The following is a 20,425-nucleotide window of genomic DNA, read 5'->3' as shown; positions in this document are numbered from 1 at the left end:
CCCATAATCTGAAATCCATCTTGGTATTTTGCATTCAGAGAGATGAAGAGCCTAAGAATGCTGATCCATATTCCCCTTTTTTCTCCTTTCTCTAGGTTTGATTTAGTTTGTGCTGAATTCATGGAAGATCTCCTTTGAAATTAGGGTTCTCTCATATCCCTATTTTTGCTAGCGATATTTTCTGTGAAGATGTTGTGTGATTTGAAATATTATTGAAGAAAAAATAACCTGCATACTAAATAATTAGAAATCGTCTAGAAGAATAGAATTTGTCTAGAAAGAAAAGAGGCATTTCCTTCCAGGTGACAGCTGGAACAGGGCTGCTGAGGTTTTGTAAATATGATTAGTTGACATCTTCTTCAGGAAATGAGAGTATCCTGAGCTCTCACAATAAAACAAAAGGTTCATCAGTGTCACTGTAAATGCTGCTGCAATGCCTCTTACAGCAATTCTAAGGTGCATGGATCCTTTGATCTAGGTTTCCAGTGTATAGCATTCAGATGATCTGAGTCTGCCTTGCAAAGTTCTTGTTCTAACCACGTTTCATTTCTCTTCAGGCTTTGCAGTACAAGTCATACTTCAACTTTTTCCCGAGTTTCGTTCCTGCTATATGTTCTTCAAATGCTTTGTCCATTCTCTTACTCTGATCTTCATTGAAAAGATTCTTCCAGTCACTTACACCACCTTCAAAGAAGCAATAAAGCATCTCTTGAAAACCAAGAAATTTCATTTTTTATTTTATGGAGCTGTCATTTTATTGCATTGTGCAGTAAATCATGTTGATCCATTTTACAGATGGAACATTTTTCTACACCAATATAATTTTGTGTAATCAGTGGACTTACATATATATGAGAATTATCTTTCACTATAATGCAAAAGAACATACTGCACTCTAGGAGACCATGTTCAAAAAGGCAGCATAAAATCCCGTTTCCCTCCATCTCTCTCCTCTAGTAAGCTATGACTGGCAAAGTGGAAGATCATGAAAAATTAAGAATCATCTGCCAGGAGGTAGAGCTGACTTTCTGCTCCTTTGGCAGCTTCAGCTTTTATCCAGTCATTTCTTCAATGTAAATGCAGATATAGATTCTGATAACGAAGTTGCCCTTCTCGTGTCCGCGTCCCCCACACTACACTGCAAAGGTTACTCCCTTCTGTTCCCTCTCTTGTGTGTCCCTGGATTCTTGCTTGCTTGGCTTAGTTCTAATGTGTAAGAGTGAACAGGCATCTACAGTGGCCATCTCAGAAGACTCCCATACTCTCCTACAAAGTGTGGTCACACCACTCAGGCTGAGTTTGGCTCAGTGCTGCCAGCTCCAAAGGCTGGGTAACTGGTGATCCAGGCCCAGAGGTGGAGAGGAATTCAGACACATGACAGTTCCTCCTTCCTGCCAGCCATCTGTGAATCTCCAAGAGCGGCTCTACTGTGTGAGCCTTGCTGGGTATCTTCCTCACCAGTTGTGCTTGAATAGTCTTCTCAAGCAAAGCAGGGATAACCTGCTGGACACTAACTTAAAATACTAATGTGAGTGTAGGAAAAAAGAACCAAAGGATGGCCCATGTTCCAGAGAGTGGGACATTTCTACATCTGAGCCACTTGGAGCTTCCTACCTTTGCGAAAGAAAATATTGCCAAATGATCCATGTGTCTTGTCAGAGTTTTTCTTCATAGACTGGAAGCTGCTCCTCTCTACCACCAGCTGGAGTTGTTCCTCAGTCAGAGGAATTCCAAAGAATGTAGCTATGTTTTTCACACTGAGGGCAGGATTCTGGAAAGAGGAATGTAACATATGGCATGACTTTCAAACAAATGACTCTGCTTTCCAAGGTGTTTACACTTCCCTATATCTCTCTGCTGGCTGCATACATAGGGCATTCATAGAATTCCCTAGGACAAGGATGGTCCAAAGTCTTCCTCTTCTCCACAATTATTTTGGAGGAGATACAAGCTGCCTTTCTGTACATTACAAAATATTATATATGATTTACAGGTGAGAAAAATCTACACTGCTGAAAATATTTAAGCTCCTTCCCAAAAATATTGCTGTCAATTTAGATTTACAATTATTTGGGCTTATATCATAGATAAATAAAAAACAAGAATCATTTTCACAAGCATAATTTTACAAAGGTTTTTAAGTTTCAATTTCACCTTTTCATCCCTTAACACAAAAAACCTTCACACCCAACTTGGATACCCTGCATGCATATATGGGTGTATTGGTTCAGGAATGAAACGTCCCTTGAAGTATCAAGTATTTGTAACTATTGACAACCTTACCTCTTTTACCTCTTCATAAGTTATTGTCATAATATTTTCTTTGTCAGCATATTTGTTCCATTCAGAAAGGTATTCTAGGTAGCATCCCCAAGCCACTAAATAAAACAAAGGGTCCAAAAATGAAGCATAAATTAGGATTATACAGGTTTTGCTGATTAAGTTGGGTTTGCCAAGAGCTTTATTAATCATGTCTAAGGCAGGGTTTACACACTTCCGTAGGATATATAGATTTTGCTCCAGGCTCAAACATATGATACCATTTGTAAGTCAGAAAATAAAACTTGTTACATTTTCAAGACAACTCTGAGTTCACGAAAAAAGCTATCATCTTGCCAACAATCTTGTAAGACTCCCTTAATCCAGTCTAAGACCTTGTTGACCCCTCTCGTCTGTTGGCCATGCGCTATGCCAAACTCATAAACTTAAACCAGTGCTATCACTTTTTCTCTTTTGTAATGCATTAGAATTAGTCCTCTTACAAATGCACTAGGCTTAATCCAAATAATTCCTTTCATCCAAGTTGGCATGGAGGTCACCACAGACACATGATGTTGGACATAGGAGAGCAAGAGATAAAGGGGACCCAAGATAGAGTTAAGAAAGAACTGCTTTTTCCAGGAAAAATACCAGTTTGTACAAATTAAAGTCTCTGGAATCGCAGTTTTAACAAAAATTAACCTCAAGCAGTAAGACAAGTAAGATAAACTTCAGATTTCTAATTCTCTGTCTTTAATCTCTATCTCTTTTGTACTGTAAACCAAAAAATCCTAGTCAAGCTGATTTACCAAAGAACAAAGATTTTTAGACAAAGACAACTCATTGGACAATTGACATAGACAGAAAAAATATACTGTACTTTTCTTTGTCATGAAATCTGTGAAGAAATCATCCCAGGTCTCATAGGAGGGAAGAAGTGCCAGGCCATTGGAAAAATGGTAATAGGAAGTAGCAACATCTTTTGGATTACGAATTAGTAACAACATCTAGAAAAAAATGAAATTATTATTTATAGGGAAAGAGACATAGCAGACTACAGTATAATAAATGAAATAACAATAATATACTTTATAACTGCAGTTGGGATTTCTAACACCTTGTGTGCTCCTTGCAGAAGTAGCAATTTCTTTCCCAGATCCGAAGATGCAGTAATTAACTTTGCTCTGGGACCATGAGAAGATGGTTGCCTATAATTTTTATCTTTTACTGATTAACCATATTACTTATTCAGAATCTAAGTATGTTTTGCTCAATACAAGCATAGGTCATCTTTTAAGTGGCAGGGAAAATTCACAAAAATATAAATTCTCCTTGAAATTTGACACATTCAAGCCCTCACTTCCAACAATGCCATAAAATTCCTCCCACAGGAAATCCCATCAAAATCCATTTTGCCTCTGGAGGATTTGTTCAAACCCTGCAACTCTCCTGTAGAAACTGTCACAAAGGGGCCAATAAGGGCAAACTGTGGTTAAGTGAGGTGAATGGCAGTTCTTAAACATGTAGACCCTTAAACATGTAGAAATGGCCAGGCTTAACGCTTAAGTACAAGAGTGATTCTGAGAATTGCCAGAAAAGTACTACAGGGGCTCTTAAAACAAAAATAAATCTGTTGAATTGTTTGCTTCAATACATTAAAATGAATACTCACCTTGGCTTTATTTTGGAAGATAGATTTGGGAAGATTTTCAGGACGGAGATGAGTAACCATTAATCTTGGAGACGGTAATTTAGTCATTCGCTTGAAGAATTGGAAGGGGGAAAGTGGACAGTTCAGTTAGTACAAGTATTCTTTTCATTAACCTCTGCTAAAATGTGGGCTTGATGAACTTATCTACAGTTATTGGCTGATTGAAGTGGGTTTTTTGGGTTTTTAGTGAATGTTGTCCTGGGATATTAGTGGGCTATTCTGAGTAGCTCTAATCTTCAAAAGCGCATGAGCAATTGGAAAAAGGACTATCCATTGCTAGTTCTCTTCAGTGATAATTCTGTTCAGGTCTGGTAGACAAGGGATCAAATCTAGAGGTGTGGTACACAGTAGCTCTCAGTGAAAACTGAAGCATCTCAAGGACTGAGAGAGGGGGGGAGGAGGAAGAGCAAGTAAAAGAGACAAATGCTAATATTACATGATTTGACACTTCATTATGCTCTTCTTAAATACAAAAGATGCTATCTTGAATTTCTGAACTTCTTATGTCTCACGGGTTACGTCCTCTTTTCAGTCCCAGTGAAGTATTTATTTATTTGTATGTGTTCAGTATTTGACAGTCCAGATGAGACTACTCCTGACCAGACACCACATAAAGAGGAGTGGTAAAGTTCTTATCAAACAATGGAATAGATCATACTTCATATATTCAGATTTTGAAGCACATAATGTTGATCATTTCCATACATATTCTGTTCCCACCTCATATTTTTCAGCATCTCCAATTTCCAAGTATGGTTCTTCTTCTTCTTCAGCATTCACACCGCTTTCACTACCTGGTGTTTTCTTTTGAGATATGGCTATTAGATCTGTTAAGATTTGGCTTAGCCAGTTTGTGCCTGAAAGAAGAAAAGTACAGAAGTGCTTGAAAAACTTTTAGAATGGACAGAAATGGATTTACCAGGGGGACTCAAGAGGTGGTAGTACTACCAGGTGAGTTACCTGGTCTCCTTTCATGTCATACAATCCCAGCTGACTGTCTGGTCAATCACCACCCAGGATCCTACCTTTCCTCCTCATAAGCACATATGTCTCCAACTTGAACACTTCAGGACACTGTAAATTAACTTGTATACTGTAAACTGACTAATCAGGGAGAAGAACCACTGAGACTCAGCTAGGAAAACCTGCATGTAATAAATTTTATTATGACACATGTAAGGGTGACTGGGGTGGTGAACCTGTACTTTAAAACCTAATACATGAAGTGTTTTCTGGTGTGCTGGATTATCTTTGGAAGAAAGATGGAGCACAGTACTTCAAGACAGGCGCAGAACTAGATCTGAAAAATGTGCATTCATTTTCTTTAATAACCGGAAAATCTCTCTGAAGTGACATTTCCTAGACACACTTGTTACCTTTTTCTTCAAAAGATAACAAAGAGCCTGCATAGATGTCCCACCTCTGATTTACCATGTCCTGACTTCTGGACACTGGGTGCCTACATCTTTCTCACTGCAATCTTAACAAGTGCATTCCAGTGCATAACGTTTCTTCAAAAAGAAAGTACAATGGAAAAGCAAAAACTTCACAATCCTGTCAGCTATGACTATCCACTGTAAAGCAGTGTGAACCAATTGCTGGAAGAGAGAAACAGCAAGATTAAAGTGTATATGAGGCACGCCTAATCCAAATTTTTGACTTTTATGTGGACCAGTGCTTTGAGGCAGATTGAGGAAATACCTAGGGTAAATTTGCAACCCCAGGAAAGATGTCCTCTTGATTTTCCTTAAAGAATACTTAAAAAGCAATGTAATCACTTCAAGGACTACAAAAATATTTTTGATAGCTATTTCCTAACATCTATGTGAAATAAAGAAGATGGAATATACCATTTGAAGGTACCACAGGATCCATTGTAAAAATATAAAGCTTTTAAGTTTACAAACAGATATGTGGGAGCAAATGGTGGAATATCAGGAGATCTAGTTACCTCTAGTGTAAAAAACTGTATTTTGATTCTCTCCAATTTGTGCATTTAACTTCATAACTATGAAAATTAAATATAAAAAAACCTTTAGATGCTATAGAAAAGAAAATCCAGATGCTTTTCACAGTCTTTTGAAAATTTTCCATATCAAATATTCATAAACAATTTCTTGTGCTTTTTAAGAATGAAATCAGTTTTACAAAATTTGGTGAACATTCTAAATACAATTATTTAGCATAATATCATATTATATATCATATCATATATATTTAGCACAAACCTTGTTAGATGCTATTACAGAAATTTGTTTATAAAAAAATTAAAATATATTCACCGGATTTAGGATATCCTGCCAAAATTACATCATCCCTTCTGGCTTCAAAGGACTCCAAGGCTTTGAAAGTTTCTGGACTGCAAACAGTGGTAGGATAGAGAATTCCCTTGTAAGAGAAAAGCAGTTCATCAGGACGCATGGAGTTGGCAGCTGCTATTGCCTTATCTACCAAACCAATAAATGTTTTCCTGGGCTTCTCCATGCTTTTTCTCTCTTCCTCACACACAGGCTCTGTCACAGAATGAAATGCTGTGTAGAAGGAGAAACCCACAGATTGTCCTTTAATAGGTGCTTGGTTTGTTGTTCTTTTCTTTTTCTTGACCCTATGAACAATAACTTACCTCTTTCTGAACCTGTGAAGATATACGCAGCTCCTGTCAAAGACCTTACACAATATGAACCCTTGAAATCAATAGAAGTTGAACATAAACTAACAAGATAAGCAAACAAATGCAATTGCATTCTAGGATAAAGGGCTTAGATAATTTCTAAATATCATGCCAAAAAGTCTGTGATTACAACTCTGAGTTTATAAACAGAATATAAGAAAATAGAATGACATGTAGTTAGATAGAATAGAATGCAGATTGGAATTGAAATGCCATGATCAAAATCCTCAAGGCAGTTCATCTCTTTCCAGTACTCACTGATGGGATTTTCTTTTTTCTTTATTATATCACTCATCATTGTCACCAAAGTTAGATAAAATGTGTTGGGATTGGGAGGGAAGATGTTCAGTGCACTAGAGACTGAGCTGAGGACAGTCCTGGGAGTGTGGCTGGCTGCTGCCTGCAGCTGGTGCCCAGGAGGGCACAGGACACAGGCATTCTTGGGCCACTCATCAGACTGCACTACAGAGGTCTGTTTTTCTGGTGGTTACACAAAAATTACTCATTTGTACATTTCTTTAATGACCTCAATCATTGTTTAACAATGGATCAGTTCTCAGGGAGTTGGTGACAATATAACTTCAGCTACAGTGAGTAGTGTGTATCATGCACTTCACATGATGAGCTGCTGACAGCAGTGACCCCAGTAAAAGAGCTGCCTTTACACTCAGATTCAATATTAAGTCTCTGGCAAAAGGGTGGATGTGTAACAAAAAATGAGAATATAGTTCTCTCCCAAAACTTATGCCAAGAATTTACATGCCACTCTTTCTTATCTCCCTCTCTTGACTGCTGCCTGTTGGGCACTGGAAGGAAGGGGACCAGCAACTACATACCTGCATGCTTTTGCCATTTGCTCTCCCTTAGGGATTCGAGGGAGATCCAGGGCTCTCTCTGGTCCCTGAGCCATAATGCAGTGCCCATGGGATGATCTAGCCCTACCTTTTTACATCTACTTTTTCCAGTCCATACAAAATCCTTTGCTTTTCTCTTTCCCCCCTTGCTTTCTCTAAAACATTGTCAGCATAGAAAGACTACCTATGTACAGGCATTATCTGAAACCAGTGGATATCACATGGCCTGGTCTATCTGATCAATGACAAGTGCCAAAGGGCACAAAGTTGGCACCACCTGCACCATTTATTTCACTGACATCAGCAAAAAATAGCTGTCCTATGAAATAGCCCTTCTGCTGAATCTTGATGTGAAACTAGCCACCCTAGCAAAACAAAAAGCAGCTTACTTAATTTTTCTTCCTTATCTTCCCTTGGCAATAAATTGTCATAGACTAAAGATAAAAAAGTGTGTTTAGTTTGTATTTTTACCTGTTGGCAGCAGAATTAGTTGGGACAGTCATCTACTTAATTTTTCTTCCTTATCTTCCCTTGGCAATAAATTGTCATAGACTAAAGATAAAAAAGTGTGTTTAGTTTGTATTTTTACCTGTTGGCAGCAGAATTAGTTGGGACAGTCATCCCAAAGTGTGGAAACAGAGGGAAAATGACCTGTAAATACTTAACTTCATGTCATGCAATAGCATAGCATTGGAGTAGGGTTCTCAAAATGAAAAAAGTTCCAGAGCAACTTCCCGAGTATTTCCAGTGTATTTTGGCAAGAAAAGGCAATCAGGCCAATTATTCCTGGGAAGCATATTTTATCCTCATGAACCAAAAAAAAAAAAAAGAAAAAATAAAGCCAAGCCCCGTATTTGTGGAGGAAAAAACAACTAGGAGACATAAGTCATCAGGAGGGATTTTGAGGGCAGTTATATTTCTTGACAAAAAAAAAAGAAGCAGGATCAAGATTTCATAATGTGAGCCTTTGATACAGACATCTGCCATGACACCTGAGCTGAGAGATGGGAGCAGTGTACCTAGCCCCCTCTACCCCTACCTACCAGGCAGCCCTACTACCTGCCATGTGGTACAAGACCCTCTGAACCTGCTAAGTAGTGAACCCAGAGACTGACCAGAAAGCATCACTTGATTCAAAATTTCTAAGAATCAGTTTTAAAACCTACAAAGATTAAAAACGGATTAAAGGATTTGATTATCTCCAGATTAATGGTATTTTTGCTGAAGCCACCACAGTTTCTCTGAAGGTTTCTGACTTCCCATGCTGACCAGACCTGGTTATGGAGCTTTGCAGAAGGAGGCTGGAGACATTTCTGTGACAGCTACAGGACAGTGCCAGCTGGCCTTTACATAGTGCTCAGTTCTGCTCATGCAGATCCATTCCCTGTTAAATGAAACAGCTTCAAAGAATGAAAGCTTCAAAACATGTGCTCCCAAGTGCTAAATAAGAAGAGGTATGTTTTTATAATTATTTCTATGATCTGCATTTATCTCAGTAAAACTCTGAAAAGGCTTCCATATATTAGTCCTCTAAAATAACTGACTCTGTTTTTAGATAGTTCCATTAACTAATCCATTCAAGAAAGTGCCTTAAAACTCCCCTGATCATTCATCTGCAACAACAACAACAACAACAACAACAACAACAACAACAAAGAAAACCCTGCAAGGGTAGTGAGATGCCCGGGGCTTCTGTGATTGAGCCCATGAGAAGCTGAGCTTAAAGCAGAATTTGCTCTAGAATGGAAATATCATATGCGTCATTTTCCCCTTTGAATAAGTTAGTGTGGATCTGATGAGAGGAGGATCAAAGCCTTCAAACTGAGCCCAGGGATCCTGAGGATGCCAGCAATCCAAGTCCCAGTCCCAGCACTGTCTGTCCAGCAGCCAAAAGTGTCTTGGGCTATGCAGCTCAATGAATGTGGAACAGCCCCTGTGCTCCTCAGCGACAACTCTGAGTTGCTCTGTTAGCCACAGGAAGATCTGCCTTGGATGGAAATGCTGTTATCAGGAGCATTTGCAGTACACCATAAAGAGAAGATGCATCTGAATGGAAGACTCAGCCTAACTGCGTTGGAAATGCACTGGGGAAAAGAGATGAGGTGGAAGATGGGTTCATATAATTTTTCTGGTTTGTTCATTCTCTTTAAAGCAAACAGATAAAAATACAATATAAACATAATTTTCAGTGGAAATTTCTCTTTTTAGGCATGTGGCCAGTTTGGTTCTGGGCAATCAGCAGTGAACTCCTTTCCTGCTGTGAGGTAGGATTAGGAGAAAGACAAAGCAGGCTCAAAACATTAAAAGGATATAATGAAAATTTTATTAAAAATAACTAAAAGAAGGGGTGATAAGAATCAGAGCAAAACCTTCAGAACACTTCTCCTCCACCCACAACCTGTTCTTTCCCACTGACCATGAAAGAAGCAGAACTAAAATTTCAGTCAATTTGCCATATCTAGAATAGTATTTTTTCCATTCACTTAGGGAGAGAAGTCCCTCTTCTAAATATTATGGAGACTTCTCCACAAGAAAAAAAACCACAGTTCTTTTGTGGCTCTCAATTTTGTCATGAATAGCAGCTGCCTGGGGAAATCTGCAATCGTGAAGTCCCTCCTATTTTCTGCAGGCTTTCCCCACAGCTGTGTTAATGAGCCATGTCAACTTATGGGGTACTGTTTTAAAGATGAGATGTTCAAAGGGAAAAGTTCTCATTATCTGACTCTTAAGTCATCTTCATCTCTGGGAACAGAGGTTGTCTTCTTCTCTTCCTGGGGCACAGGATCACCCTTCTCTCCTCTGTTCAAACCACTCATGGAATGGCAGCTACTTTAACATCTGCTTACATTAGCATGGAGGTTTTTGCTCAATATCTACAATTTGAACACTTTCATCTCCCCATACCTTCATGCATTATAGGGAAAAAGAGTCTTTTTCCTTAGCTTTCACCAGAGGATTTCAGCCCCAAGATTAAGACGTCTCCTCATCTCTCCAGTCTGGGAGTTGACTACTCCTTCACTGACCTCGATGACTTCACATTGCTTCTTTACATGTGTGTCTCTTGTTCCTTTCTCTCTCTTGAGGGAGGATTAAAGTACTGAAAAAGTTAATATCTCACCTGGAGTCTGCAGATGGTCCACCTGACCTGGGTCGGGCTGGGTGCTACAGACAGTGGGAACTGCAGCTGGGGGGAAGGCTGGGATCAAATCAGCCAGGCCAGAACTCAACATCAGCATGCCAGGGGAGGAAGGGGTGGAGAGGGGAGAATTTTGCTCAAAATTCTACCACGAATGCCTGGTGGTTGCAGTGGTAGAATTTTGGCCGAGCTGGCTTGGCCCGGGGCTGCTTCCCGCGGGGCCGGCAGAATCACTAGGCCCTGAAGCCACAGCCCTGGCCTGGCCCACGGCACCCCCTCCCCTGCCTGGCAGCTGATGGGGGGGGAAGGCCAGCAGGCGCCCCTGAGGGAGAACAGGCCCGGCCCCAAGGCCAACCAGCCCAGCCTGGCCAAGACGGGGACAGGGCATGTTACCTCTTTGCTGGCCAGAAGAGAAAGAGAAAGTTCCTGGCTTTCTACCATCTTTAATGTGTTTAACACAGAGGACTGTCCAGCTTTCCAGTGGCCAGAAGTTTTCATCACTTCCATAAATATCTCCCATGCAAAACCATGACAAGTCATCATTGGCAACAAAAGAGACTAGACCAAAAAGAAAGATACTATTCTTTTTCTTTTTGTTTTGACAACTGGTAAGAACCTAGAAGTAGTAAATTTTGAAAGCCACTATTATTGTGTCAGTCAATTATGTCTTACCTCCAAAACACATTCCCAAGTTTTCCTGAATTGATTCTCACACTCACTGCTTACTTTTCTCATCTCTGCTTACTTTTCACTCCCTCAAAATGTCACTCAACCATCAAGTTTCCTTGCCTACATTCATTTTGGCATGCTTGCCTTTTCCATCTTCCCTTCTTCCACCTCCTTACCCCCCGGAATGCAAGGGCCCACTGAGTATCTCTAATGGAGCAAAAGCACATGAGGTGTTACTGCTCTGAATACCTCTGTCCTCCAGAGAGAGATTGTTAAGGGCACAAAAGGAATGAATTTGAGCATTGTGATGACACAGGCAAGGATAAAACTGCAGAAACAGGTCGTGGTCTGTTTTTCAACCAGATCAGCAAGACCAGAATAAGATCTGAGCCTTTTTGTTCTAGCACTGTCATCATGTTAGTCTTTGGTAAGTGTGATTCCTCAGGTCTTTTTATGCCAATTGCTGCCTGACTGATTTATCCCCATAAAGTACCTGCTCCTTTGGCTTCCCTTTTCTAAATACTGAGTTTTACACTTACCATTACTAAACTTTGAGTTCCATTATCTTCTCAATGTGTTATGTCTCAAATTGTTTTGTCATTTTTCCTAGTACTTTCAGCCCTCTCTTCTGATCCCCAGACTTTACGAGTCAGTCATTTATGATACACTCTATGATATTAGTCAGCCCACCGGTGTTAAAAACAAGATTGAATGTGATCAGAACTCATCACTAAAGGAGATTGCTTTAATTGCCCTCCCAGTTTTGCTGTCAGCCAGTATATGCAGTGTGACCATAAGCAAACTATTACAACCAAGTTCATCATATCCATGGGAACAAGTGGATATTCCTGAAAGTATTGCGGCTGCTAACAGTGCTTCTGAATGCCTTTTATTGCTGTTGTATGAATTTCCAAGTCTACTTCCAGCACTTTCATTTCTATAACCACATTTGTACATTGCCATCTCCACATAAATTTGTGTCTCTTTAGTCACATAATTTCAGGCCCTTCCCAATGCTCTCATCTCTTGTATTTTCTGTCAGTGGCTTATTCAAGAGGTAAGTTATCTTAAGGAGGATCAACAACTTCTTTAACATAATTTATATTTACTATTTAATTTTCTTCAAAATGTTCCATGGTCAGTTCTTTGTCATTTTTGCTACTACATTCCTAAGTATTAAGTTAAGGTGACTGTTCTGTTCTGATTCTTCCTTCACAAGTTTTTAAACACTGTCATTTTGTATGTTCTCCTCCAGGAATCTGGTACCTTTCTGGTTGCTTGCAGATAACTTGCAGTTGTTCAAAGATGCCTTACTGCAGGACTTTCTGCTGCTCTGCTTTTGAATCCATTCATTTCTTTTTCAAATATTCTAACTATCACTTCTGGCACTTCTATTTCTTTACAAAACTCTGCATGTCCACTTATGTCCAAGCAGAACCAACCAGCTTTTGAAGAATGAAACAAGAAGTCTTTGAATATTTCATTCTTTCCAACTCTATATTTTATTTTTACATCTTATCTGCTCAGGTTTTATGGATCTATACGTTGTCTGGGGATTTTCCTGTTGTTAATTCAACTATATTTACAGAACCTCATTTTGCCTTTGTTTTCCAGAACAAGTCCCTGGAAAAATCTGAAATACTGTGTCTAGAGAGGTAAATGCCAATGACAGTACAAGAGAGCTGGGTAGAGCAATGTCTCACATCATCACTATTGACGTCCCCACTATCTCAAGACAGGCATGTTCAAAAATGACACAAAGAAAGCAGAGGGGTTCCTAAGGAGGACCACAAAGTTGAGAAGGCTCAGGGACAACCTCATCACAGTTTCCAGTACTTAAAGGGCAGCTACAAAGAGGATAAAGGCTCCCTATTCACCAGACACCACATGCAGAAGAAAGGAGGCAGTGAGGTCAACAGGGGAGGTTTAATTTTCATACATGAGGTAAGTTCTTTACAGCAAGAACAACCAGTTGCTGGAACAATGCCTCCAGGAAAGTGGTAGAATCCTCATCACTGGAGGTTTTCAAGACATGATATCTAGATAGAATCTCATCCAGGCTCCCTTTCCCATGAAAGGTTGTACCAGATGATTTTTCAAGATCTCTTCCAACCTGGGCTGCTCTGTGATCCTATAAAAAGCAGTGCCTCTGACTGAATCTTGCCTGTTAGCTTCTGACCATCTCTGAAATCCATCTGGATATTTTGCATTCAGAGGGAAGAAGAGCCTACGAACACTGATCCATATTCCCCTTCTTTCTCCTTTTTCTAGCTTTGATTCAATTTGTTCCGAATTCATGGAAGATCTCGTTTGTCGTTAGACTTCTCTCATATCCCTATTTCTGCTAGTGATGTATTTTGTGAAGATGTTGACTGATTGGAAACATTTTTGAAGAAAAAAATAATCTGCATACTAAATGATTAGAAATCATATATAGAGATAGAATTTGTCTCGAAAGAAAAGGGGTAATTCTTTCCAGGTGAAAGCTGGAAAAGGGTTGTTGAGTATTTGTAAATATGATTAGTTGCCATCTTCTTCAGGAAATGGGTGTAGCCAAAGATCTCACCATAAAACAAAAAGTTCATCACTCATCAGTGTCACTGAATAGGCTGCAGCAATGACTCTTACAGCAATTCTAAGGTGCATGGATCCTTTGATCTAGGTTTCCAGTGTATAGCATTCAGATGATCTGAGTCTGCCTTGCAAAGTTCTTGTTCTAACCACGTTTCATTTCTCTTCAGGCTTTGCAGTACAAGTCATACTTCAACTTTTTCCCGAGTTTCGTTCCTGCTATATGTTCTTCAAATGCTTTGTCCATTCTCTTACTCTGATCTTCATTGAAAAGATTCTTCCAGTCACTTACACCACCTTCAAAGAAGCAGGAAAAAACTCTTGAAAACCAAGAAATTTAATTTTTTATTTTATAGAGCTGTCATTTTTATTGCATTGTGTACTAAATAATGTTGACCGATTTTCTATATGAAACATTTTTCTACACCAATATAATTTTGTGAAATCAGTGGAGTTATATTTATATGTGAATCATCTGTTGCTATAATGCAAAAGAACATACTCCCCTTTAAGTGACTGTGTTCAAAAAGGCAGCATAAAATCCTGTTTCCCTCCATCCCTCACCTCTAGTCTTTTATGACTGGCAAAGAATCATCTGCCAGGAGGCAGAGCTGACTTTCTGCTCCTTTGGCAGCTTCAGTTTTTATCCAGTCATTTCTTCAATGTAAATGCAGATATAGATTCTGACAACCAGGATGCCCTTCTCATGTCCACGTCCCCAAAATTCACTGCAAGGGTTACTCCCTTCTCTTCCTTCTCTTGTGTGTCCCTGGATTCTTGCTTGCTTGGCTTAGTTCTAATGTGTAAGAGTGAACAGGCATCTACAGTGGCCATCTCAGAAGACTCCCATACTCTCCTACAAAGTGTGGTCACACCACTCAGGCTGAGTTTGGCTCAGTGCTGCCAGCTCCAAAGGCTGGGTAACTGGTGATCCAGGCCCAGAGGTGGAGAGGAATTCAGACACATGACAGTTCCTCCTTCCTGCCAGCCATCTGTGAATCTCCAAGAGCGGCTCTACTGTGTGAGCCTTGCTGGGTATCTTCCTCACCAGTTGTGCTTGAATAGTCTTCTCAAGCAAAGCAGGGATAACCTGCTGGACACTATCTTCAAATTCTAATGTGAGTGTAGGAAAAGAACCAAAGGATGGCCCAAGTTCCAGAGAGTGGGACATTTTTATCTATGAGCCCCTAGGAGTTTCCTACCTTTGCGAAAGAGAATATTGCCAAATGATCCATGTGTCTTGTCTGAGTTTTTCTTCATAGACTGGAAGCTGCTCCTCTCTACCACCAGCTGGAGCTGTTCCTCAGTCAGAGGAATTCCAAAGAATGTAGCTATGTTTTTCACACCCTGGGCAGGATTCTGGAAAGAGGAAGGTAACATATGGCATTCAAATGACTCTGCTTTCCAAGGTGTTTACACTTCCCTATATCTCTCTGCTGGCTGCATACTTAGGGTATTCATAGAGTTCACCAGGACTAGGGTGGGTCATAATGTTTCTCTTCTCCTTAATTATTTTGGAGGAGACATGAGCTGCCTTCCTGTAGATTACAAAATATTATATATGATTTACAGTTGCATAAAATATACGCTGCTGAAAACACAAAAGCTCCTTCCCAAAGATTGATTACTGTTGGTTTAGATTTGCAATTATTTGGGCTTATATTACAGAATTCACAGAATGACTGGGTTTGAAGACACCCTAGAGATCATCGCGTACAACCCATGCTCTAACACCTCAACAAAACCTTGGTATTGAGTGCCATATCCAGTCTTACAGATAAATAAAAAATGAGAATCATTTTCACAAGCAAAATTTAAGAGGGCTTTTAAGTTTGAATTTCACCCCTTCTTCCATTAAAACAGATTCTTAAAACAAGAATCTGTCTCACACATCTTGGATACCCTGCATGCATATAAGGGTGTATTGGTTCAGGAATGAAACGTCCCTTGAAGTATCAAGTATTTGTAACTATTGACAACCTTACCTCTTTTACCTCTTCATAAGTTATTGTCATAATATTTTCTTTGTCAGCATATTTGTTCCATTCAGAAAGGTATTCAAAATAGCATCCCCAGACCACTAAATAAAGCAAAAGGATCCAAAGATGAAGCATAAATTAAGATTGTGCAAGTTTTGCTCATTAAGTTGTGTCAACCAAGGGCTTTATTAATCAGGTTTATGACAAAGTTCACACCCTTCTGTGGGAATTATCAGTTTTGCTCGAGGATCAGGCATATGATATCACTTTAAGTCAGAAAAATAAAACTTTTTAGCATTTCAAGACAGCTATGAGTTCACAAAAAAAGCTATCATCTTGCAGACCATCTTGTAAGACTCTCTTAATCCAGTCTGAAACCTTGTTGAAAGCCCCTTTCTGCTGCCCATGTGCTACTCAAAACTCATAACTTTAAACTAGTGCTATTTTCTTTTTTTAATGTATTAGAATTAGTCCCCTTTTTAATGCACTAGACTTAGGCCAAATAATTTTTTTCATCAAAATTGGCATGGAGGTGATTATATAGTTCCATGGACAGAACATGATGGACAAAGGAGCACAGGGGGTAAAGGGGACCTAAGATAGAGATAAGGAAGAACTGCCTCTTCCAGGAAAAATACCAGTTTGTACAAATTTAAAAAGCCTGTGGAAGTGCAGTTTGGACAAATATTTATCCTCAAGTATTAAGACAAGCATGGAAAACTTCAGTTCAGAATTCTAACTCTCTGTTTTTAATCTCTGGTTTGTACTGTAAACGAAAAATTTGTAGAAAGCTGATTTTCCAAACAAAGGTTTTTAAACAAAGACAAATCATTGGACAATTGAAACAGACAAAAAAATACACTGTACTTTTCTTTCTCATGAAATCTGTGAAGAAATCATCCCAGGTCTCATAGGAGGGAAGAGTAGGAAGGCCATTGCAAAAGTGGTAGAAAGATGTAGCAACATCTTTTGGATTACGAATCAGTAACAATATCTAGAAAAAAATTGTATTACTATTTATAGAGAAAGACATAGCAGACTACAGTATAATAAATGAAATAACAATAATATACTTTATAACTGCAGTTGGGATTTCTAACACCTTGTGTGCTCCTTGCAGAAGTAGCAACTTCATTCCCAGTTCAGAAGGTGCCGTATTTAAATTTGCTTTGGAACCATGAGAAGATGGTTGCCTATAATTATTATCTTTTACTGATTAACCATATTACTTATTCAGAATCTAAGTATGTTTTGCTCAATACAAGCATAGGTCATCTTTTAAGTGGCAGGGAAAATTCACAAAAATATAAATTCTCCTTGAAATTTGACACATTCAAGCCCTCACTTCCAACAATGCCATAAAATTCCTCCCACAGGAAATCCCATCAAAATCCATTTTGCCTCTGGAGGATTTGTTCAAACCCTGCAACTCTCTTGTGGAAACTGTCACAAAGGGGCCAATAAGGGCAAACTGTGGTTAAGTGAGGTGAATGGAAGTTCTTAAACATGTAGACCCTTAAACATGTAGAAATGGCCAGGCTTAACACTTAAGTAAAAAAGAGTGATTCTGAGAATTGCCAGAAAAATACTACATTGGCTCTTAAAAAAAAATCTGTTGAAGTATTTGCTTTAATAGATTAAAACCAGCACTCACCTTGGCATTGCTTTTGAAGATAGATTTGGGAAGATTTTCAGGACGGAGATGAGTAACCACAAATCTTGGAGAAGGTAATTTGGTCATTCGCTTGAAGAATTGGAAGGGGGAAAGTAGAGAGTTAGTACAAGTTAGTACAGTTAGTACAGGTATTCTTTTCATTAACCTCTGCTAAAATGTGGGCTTGATGAACTTATCTACAGTTATTGGCTGATTGAAGTGGGTTTTTTGGGTTTTGGAGTGAGTGTTGTCCTGGGATATATGTGGGCTGCTCTGAGTAGCTCTAATCTTCAAAAGCGCATGAGCAATTGGAAAAAGGACTATCCATTGCTAGTTCTCTTCAGTGATAATTCTGTTCAGGTCTGGTAGACAAGGGATCAAATCTAGAGGTGTGGTACACAGTAGCTCTCAGTGAAAACTGAAGCATCTCAAGGACTGAGAGAGGGGGGGAGGAGGAAGAGCAAGTAAAAGAGACAAATGCTAATATTACATGATTTGACACTTCATTATGCTCTTCTTAAATACAAAAGATGCTATCTTGAATTTCTGAACTTCTTATGTCTCACGGGTATGTCCTCCTCTCAGTCCCACTGAAGTATTTATTTATTTTTATGTGTTCAGTATTTGAAAGTCCAGATGAGATTACTCCTGACGAGATGCCACATAAAGAGGAGTGGTAAAGTTCTTACCAAACAATAGAATAGATCATACTTCATATATTCAGATTTTGAAGCACATAATGTTGATCATTTCCACACATATTCTGTTCCCACCTCATATTTTTCAGCATCTCCAATTTCCAAGTATGGTTCTTCTTCTTCTTCAGCATTCACACCGCTTTCACTACCTGGTGTTTTCTTTTGAGATATGGCTATTAGATCTGTTAAGATTTGGCTTAGCCAGTTTGTGCCTGAAAGAAGAAAAGTACAGAAGTGCTTGAAAAACTTTTAGAATGGACAGAAATGGATTTACCAGGGGGACTCAAGAGGTGGTAGTACTACCAGGTGAGTTACCTGGTCTCCTTTCATGTCATACAATCCCAGCTGACTGTCTGGTCAATCACCACCCAGGATCCTACCTTTCCTCCTCATAAGCACATATGTCTCCAACTTGAACACTTCAGTACACCATAAAGTAACTTGTATACTGTAAACTGACTAATCAGGGAGAAGAACCACTGAGACTCAGCTAGGAAAACCTGCATGTAATAAATTTTATTATGACACATGTAAGGGTGACTGGGGTGGTGAACCTGTACTTTAAAACCTAATACATGAAGTGTTTTCTGGTGTGCTGGATTATCTTTGGAAGAAAGATTGGTCACAGTACTTCAAGACAGGAGCAAAACTAGTTAAAAGAATTGGGCACTCATTTTCTTTAACAATAGGAAAAACACTCTGAAGTGACATTTCCTAGACACACATTTAGTATCTTTTTCTTCAAAAGATAACAAAGAGCCTGCATAGATGTCCCACCTCTGATTTACCATGTCCTGACTTCTGGACACTGGGTGCCTACATCTTTCTCACTGCAATCTTAACAAGTGCATTCCAGTGCATAACGTTTCTTCAAAAAGAAAGTACAATGGAAAAGCAAAAACTTCACAATCCTGTCAGCTATGACTATTCACTGTAAGGCAGTGTGAACCAATTGCTGGAAGAGAGAAACAGCAAGATTAAAGTGTATATGAGGCACACCAAATCCAAATTTTTGACTTTTATGTGGACCAGTGCTTTGAGGCAGATTGAGGAAATACCTAGGGTAAACTTGCAACCCCAGGAAAGATGTCCTCTTGATTTTCCTTAAAGAATACTTAAAAAGCAATGTAATCACTTCAAGGACTACAAACATATTTTTGATAGCTATTTCCTAACATCTATGTGAAATAAAGAAGATGGAATATACCATTTGAAGGTACCACAGGATCCATTGTAAAAATATAAAGCTTTTAAGTTTACAAACAGATATGTGGGAGCAAATGGTGGAATATCAGGAGATCTAGTTACCTCTAGTGTAAAAAACTGTATTTTGATTCTCTCCAATTTGTGCATTTAACTTCATAACTATGAAAATTAAATATAAAAAAACCTTTAGATGCTATAGAAAAGAAAATCCAGATGCTTTTCACAGTCTTTTGAAAATTTTCCATATCAAATATTCATAAACAATTTCTTGTGCTTTTTAAGAATGAAATCAGTTTTACAAAATTTGGTGAACATTCTAAATATAATTATTTAGCATAATATCATATTATATATCATATCATATATATTTAGCACAAACCTTGTTAGATGCTATTACAGAAATTTGTTTATAAAAAAATTAAAATATATTCACCGGATTTAGGATATCCTGCCAAAATTACATCATCCCTTCTGGCTTCAAAGGACTCCAAGGCTTTGAAAGTTTCTGGACTGCAAACAGTGGTAGGATAGAGAATTCCCTTGTAAGAGAAAAGCAGTTCATCAGGACGCATGGAGTTGGCAGCTGCTATTGCCTTATCTACCAAACCAATAAATGTTTTCCTGGGCTTCTCCATGCTTTTTCTCTCTTCCTCACACACAGGCTCTGTCACAGAATGAAATGCTGTGTAGAAGGAGAAACCCACAGATTGTCCTTTAATAGGTGCTTGGTTTGTTGTTCTTTTCTTTTTCTTGACCCTATGAACAATAACTTACCTCTTTCTGAACCTGTGAAGATATACGCAGCTCCTGTCAAAGACCTTACACAATATGAACCCTTGAAATCAATAGAAGTTGAACATAAACTAACAAGATAAGCAAACAAATGCAATTGCATTCTAGGATAAAGGGCTTAGATAATTTCTAAATATCATGCCAAAAAGTCTGTGATTACAACTCTGAGTTTATAAACAGAATATAAGAAAATAGAATGACATGTAGTTAGATAGAATAGAATGC

At 38.8% G+C, this 20,425-nt stretch overlaps 2 protein-coding genes across 2 annotated transcripts; both read right to left on the bottom strand.

Moving 5' to 3' along the window:
• Nucleotides 1-553: 553 nt before the first annotated feature.
• Nucleotides 554-6,454, bottom strand: LOC102045005 (sulfotransferase 6B1-like). Its single transcript, XM_005416279.1, has 7 exons — nt 6,253-6,454; nt 4,691-4,827; nt 3,932-4,021; nt 3,140-3,266; nt 2,284-2,378; nt 1,615-1,771; nt 554-684 (listed from the first exon to the last, which is right to left on the bottom strand). The coding sequence occupies exons 1-7, from the start codon at nt 6,452-6,454 to the stop codon at nt 554-556; spliced, it is 939 nt and encodes a 312-aa protein (XP_005416336.1).
• A 7,583-nt stretch (nt 6,455-14,037) lies between these two features.
• LOC102044838 (sulfotransferase 6B1-like) lies at nt 14,038-20,043 on the bottom strand. The gene is made up of 7 exons (XM_005416278.1): nt 19,842-20,043; nt 18,278-18,414; nt 17,505-17,594; nt 16,718-16,844; nt 15,857-15,951; nt 15,074-15,230; nt 14,038-14,168 (listed from the first exon to the last, which is right to left on the bottom strand). Exons 1-7 carry the CDS (start codon nt 20,041-20,043, stop codon nt 14,038-14,040), a joined length of 939 nt encoding a protein of 312 aa, XP_005416335.1.
• Between the last annotated feature and the right edge of the window lie 382 nt (nt 20,044-20,425).

Source organism: Geospiza fortis, unplaced genomic scaffold, assembly GCF_000277835.1.
Source record: "Geospiza fortis unplaced genomic scaffold, GeoFor_1.0 scaffold41, whole genome shotgun sequence".
Lineage (NCBI taxonomy): Eukaryota > Metazoa > Chordata > Aves > Passeriformes > Thraupidae > Geospiza > Geospiza fortis.
The sequence above is the reverse complement of the archived record's forward strand: the minus strand, read 5'-3'. Positions and strand labels throughout refer to the sequence as shown.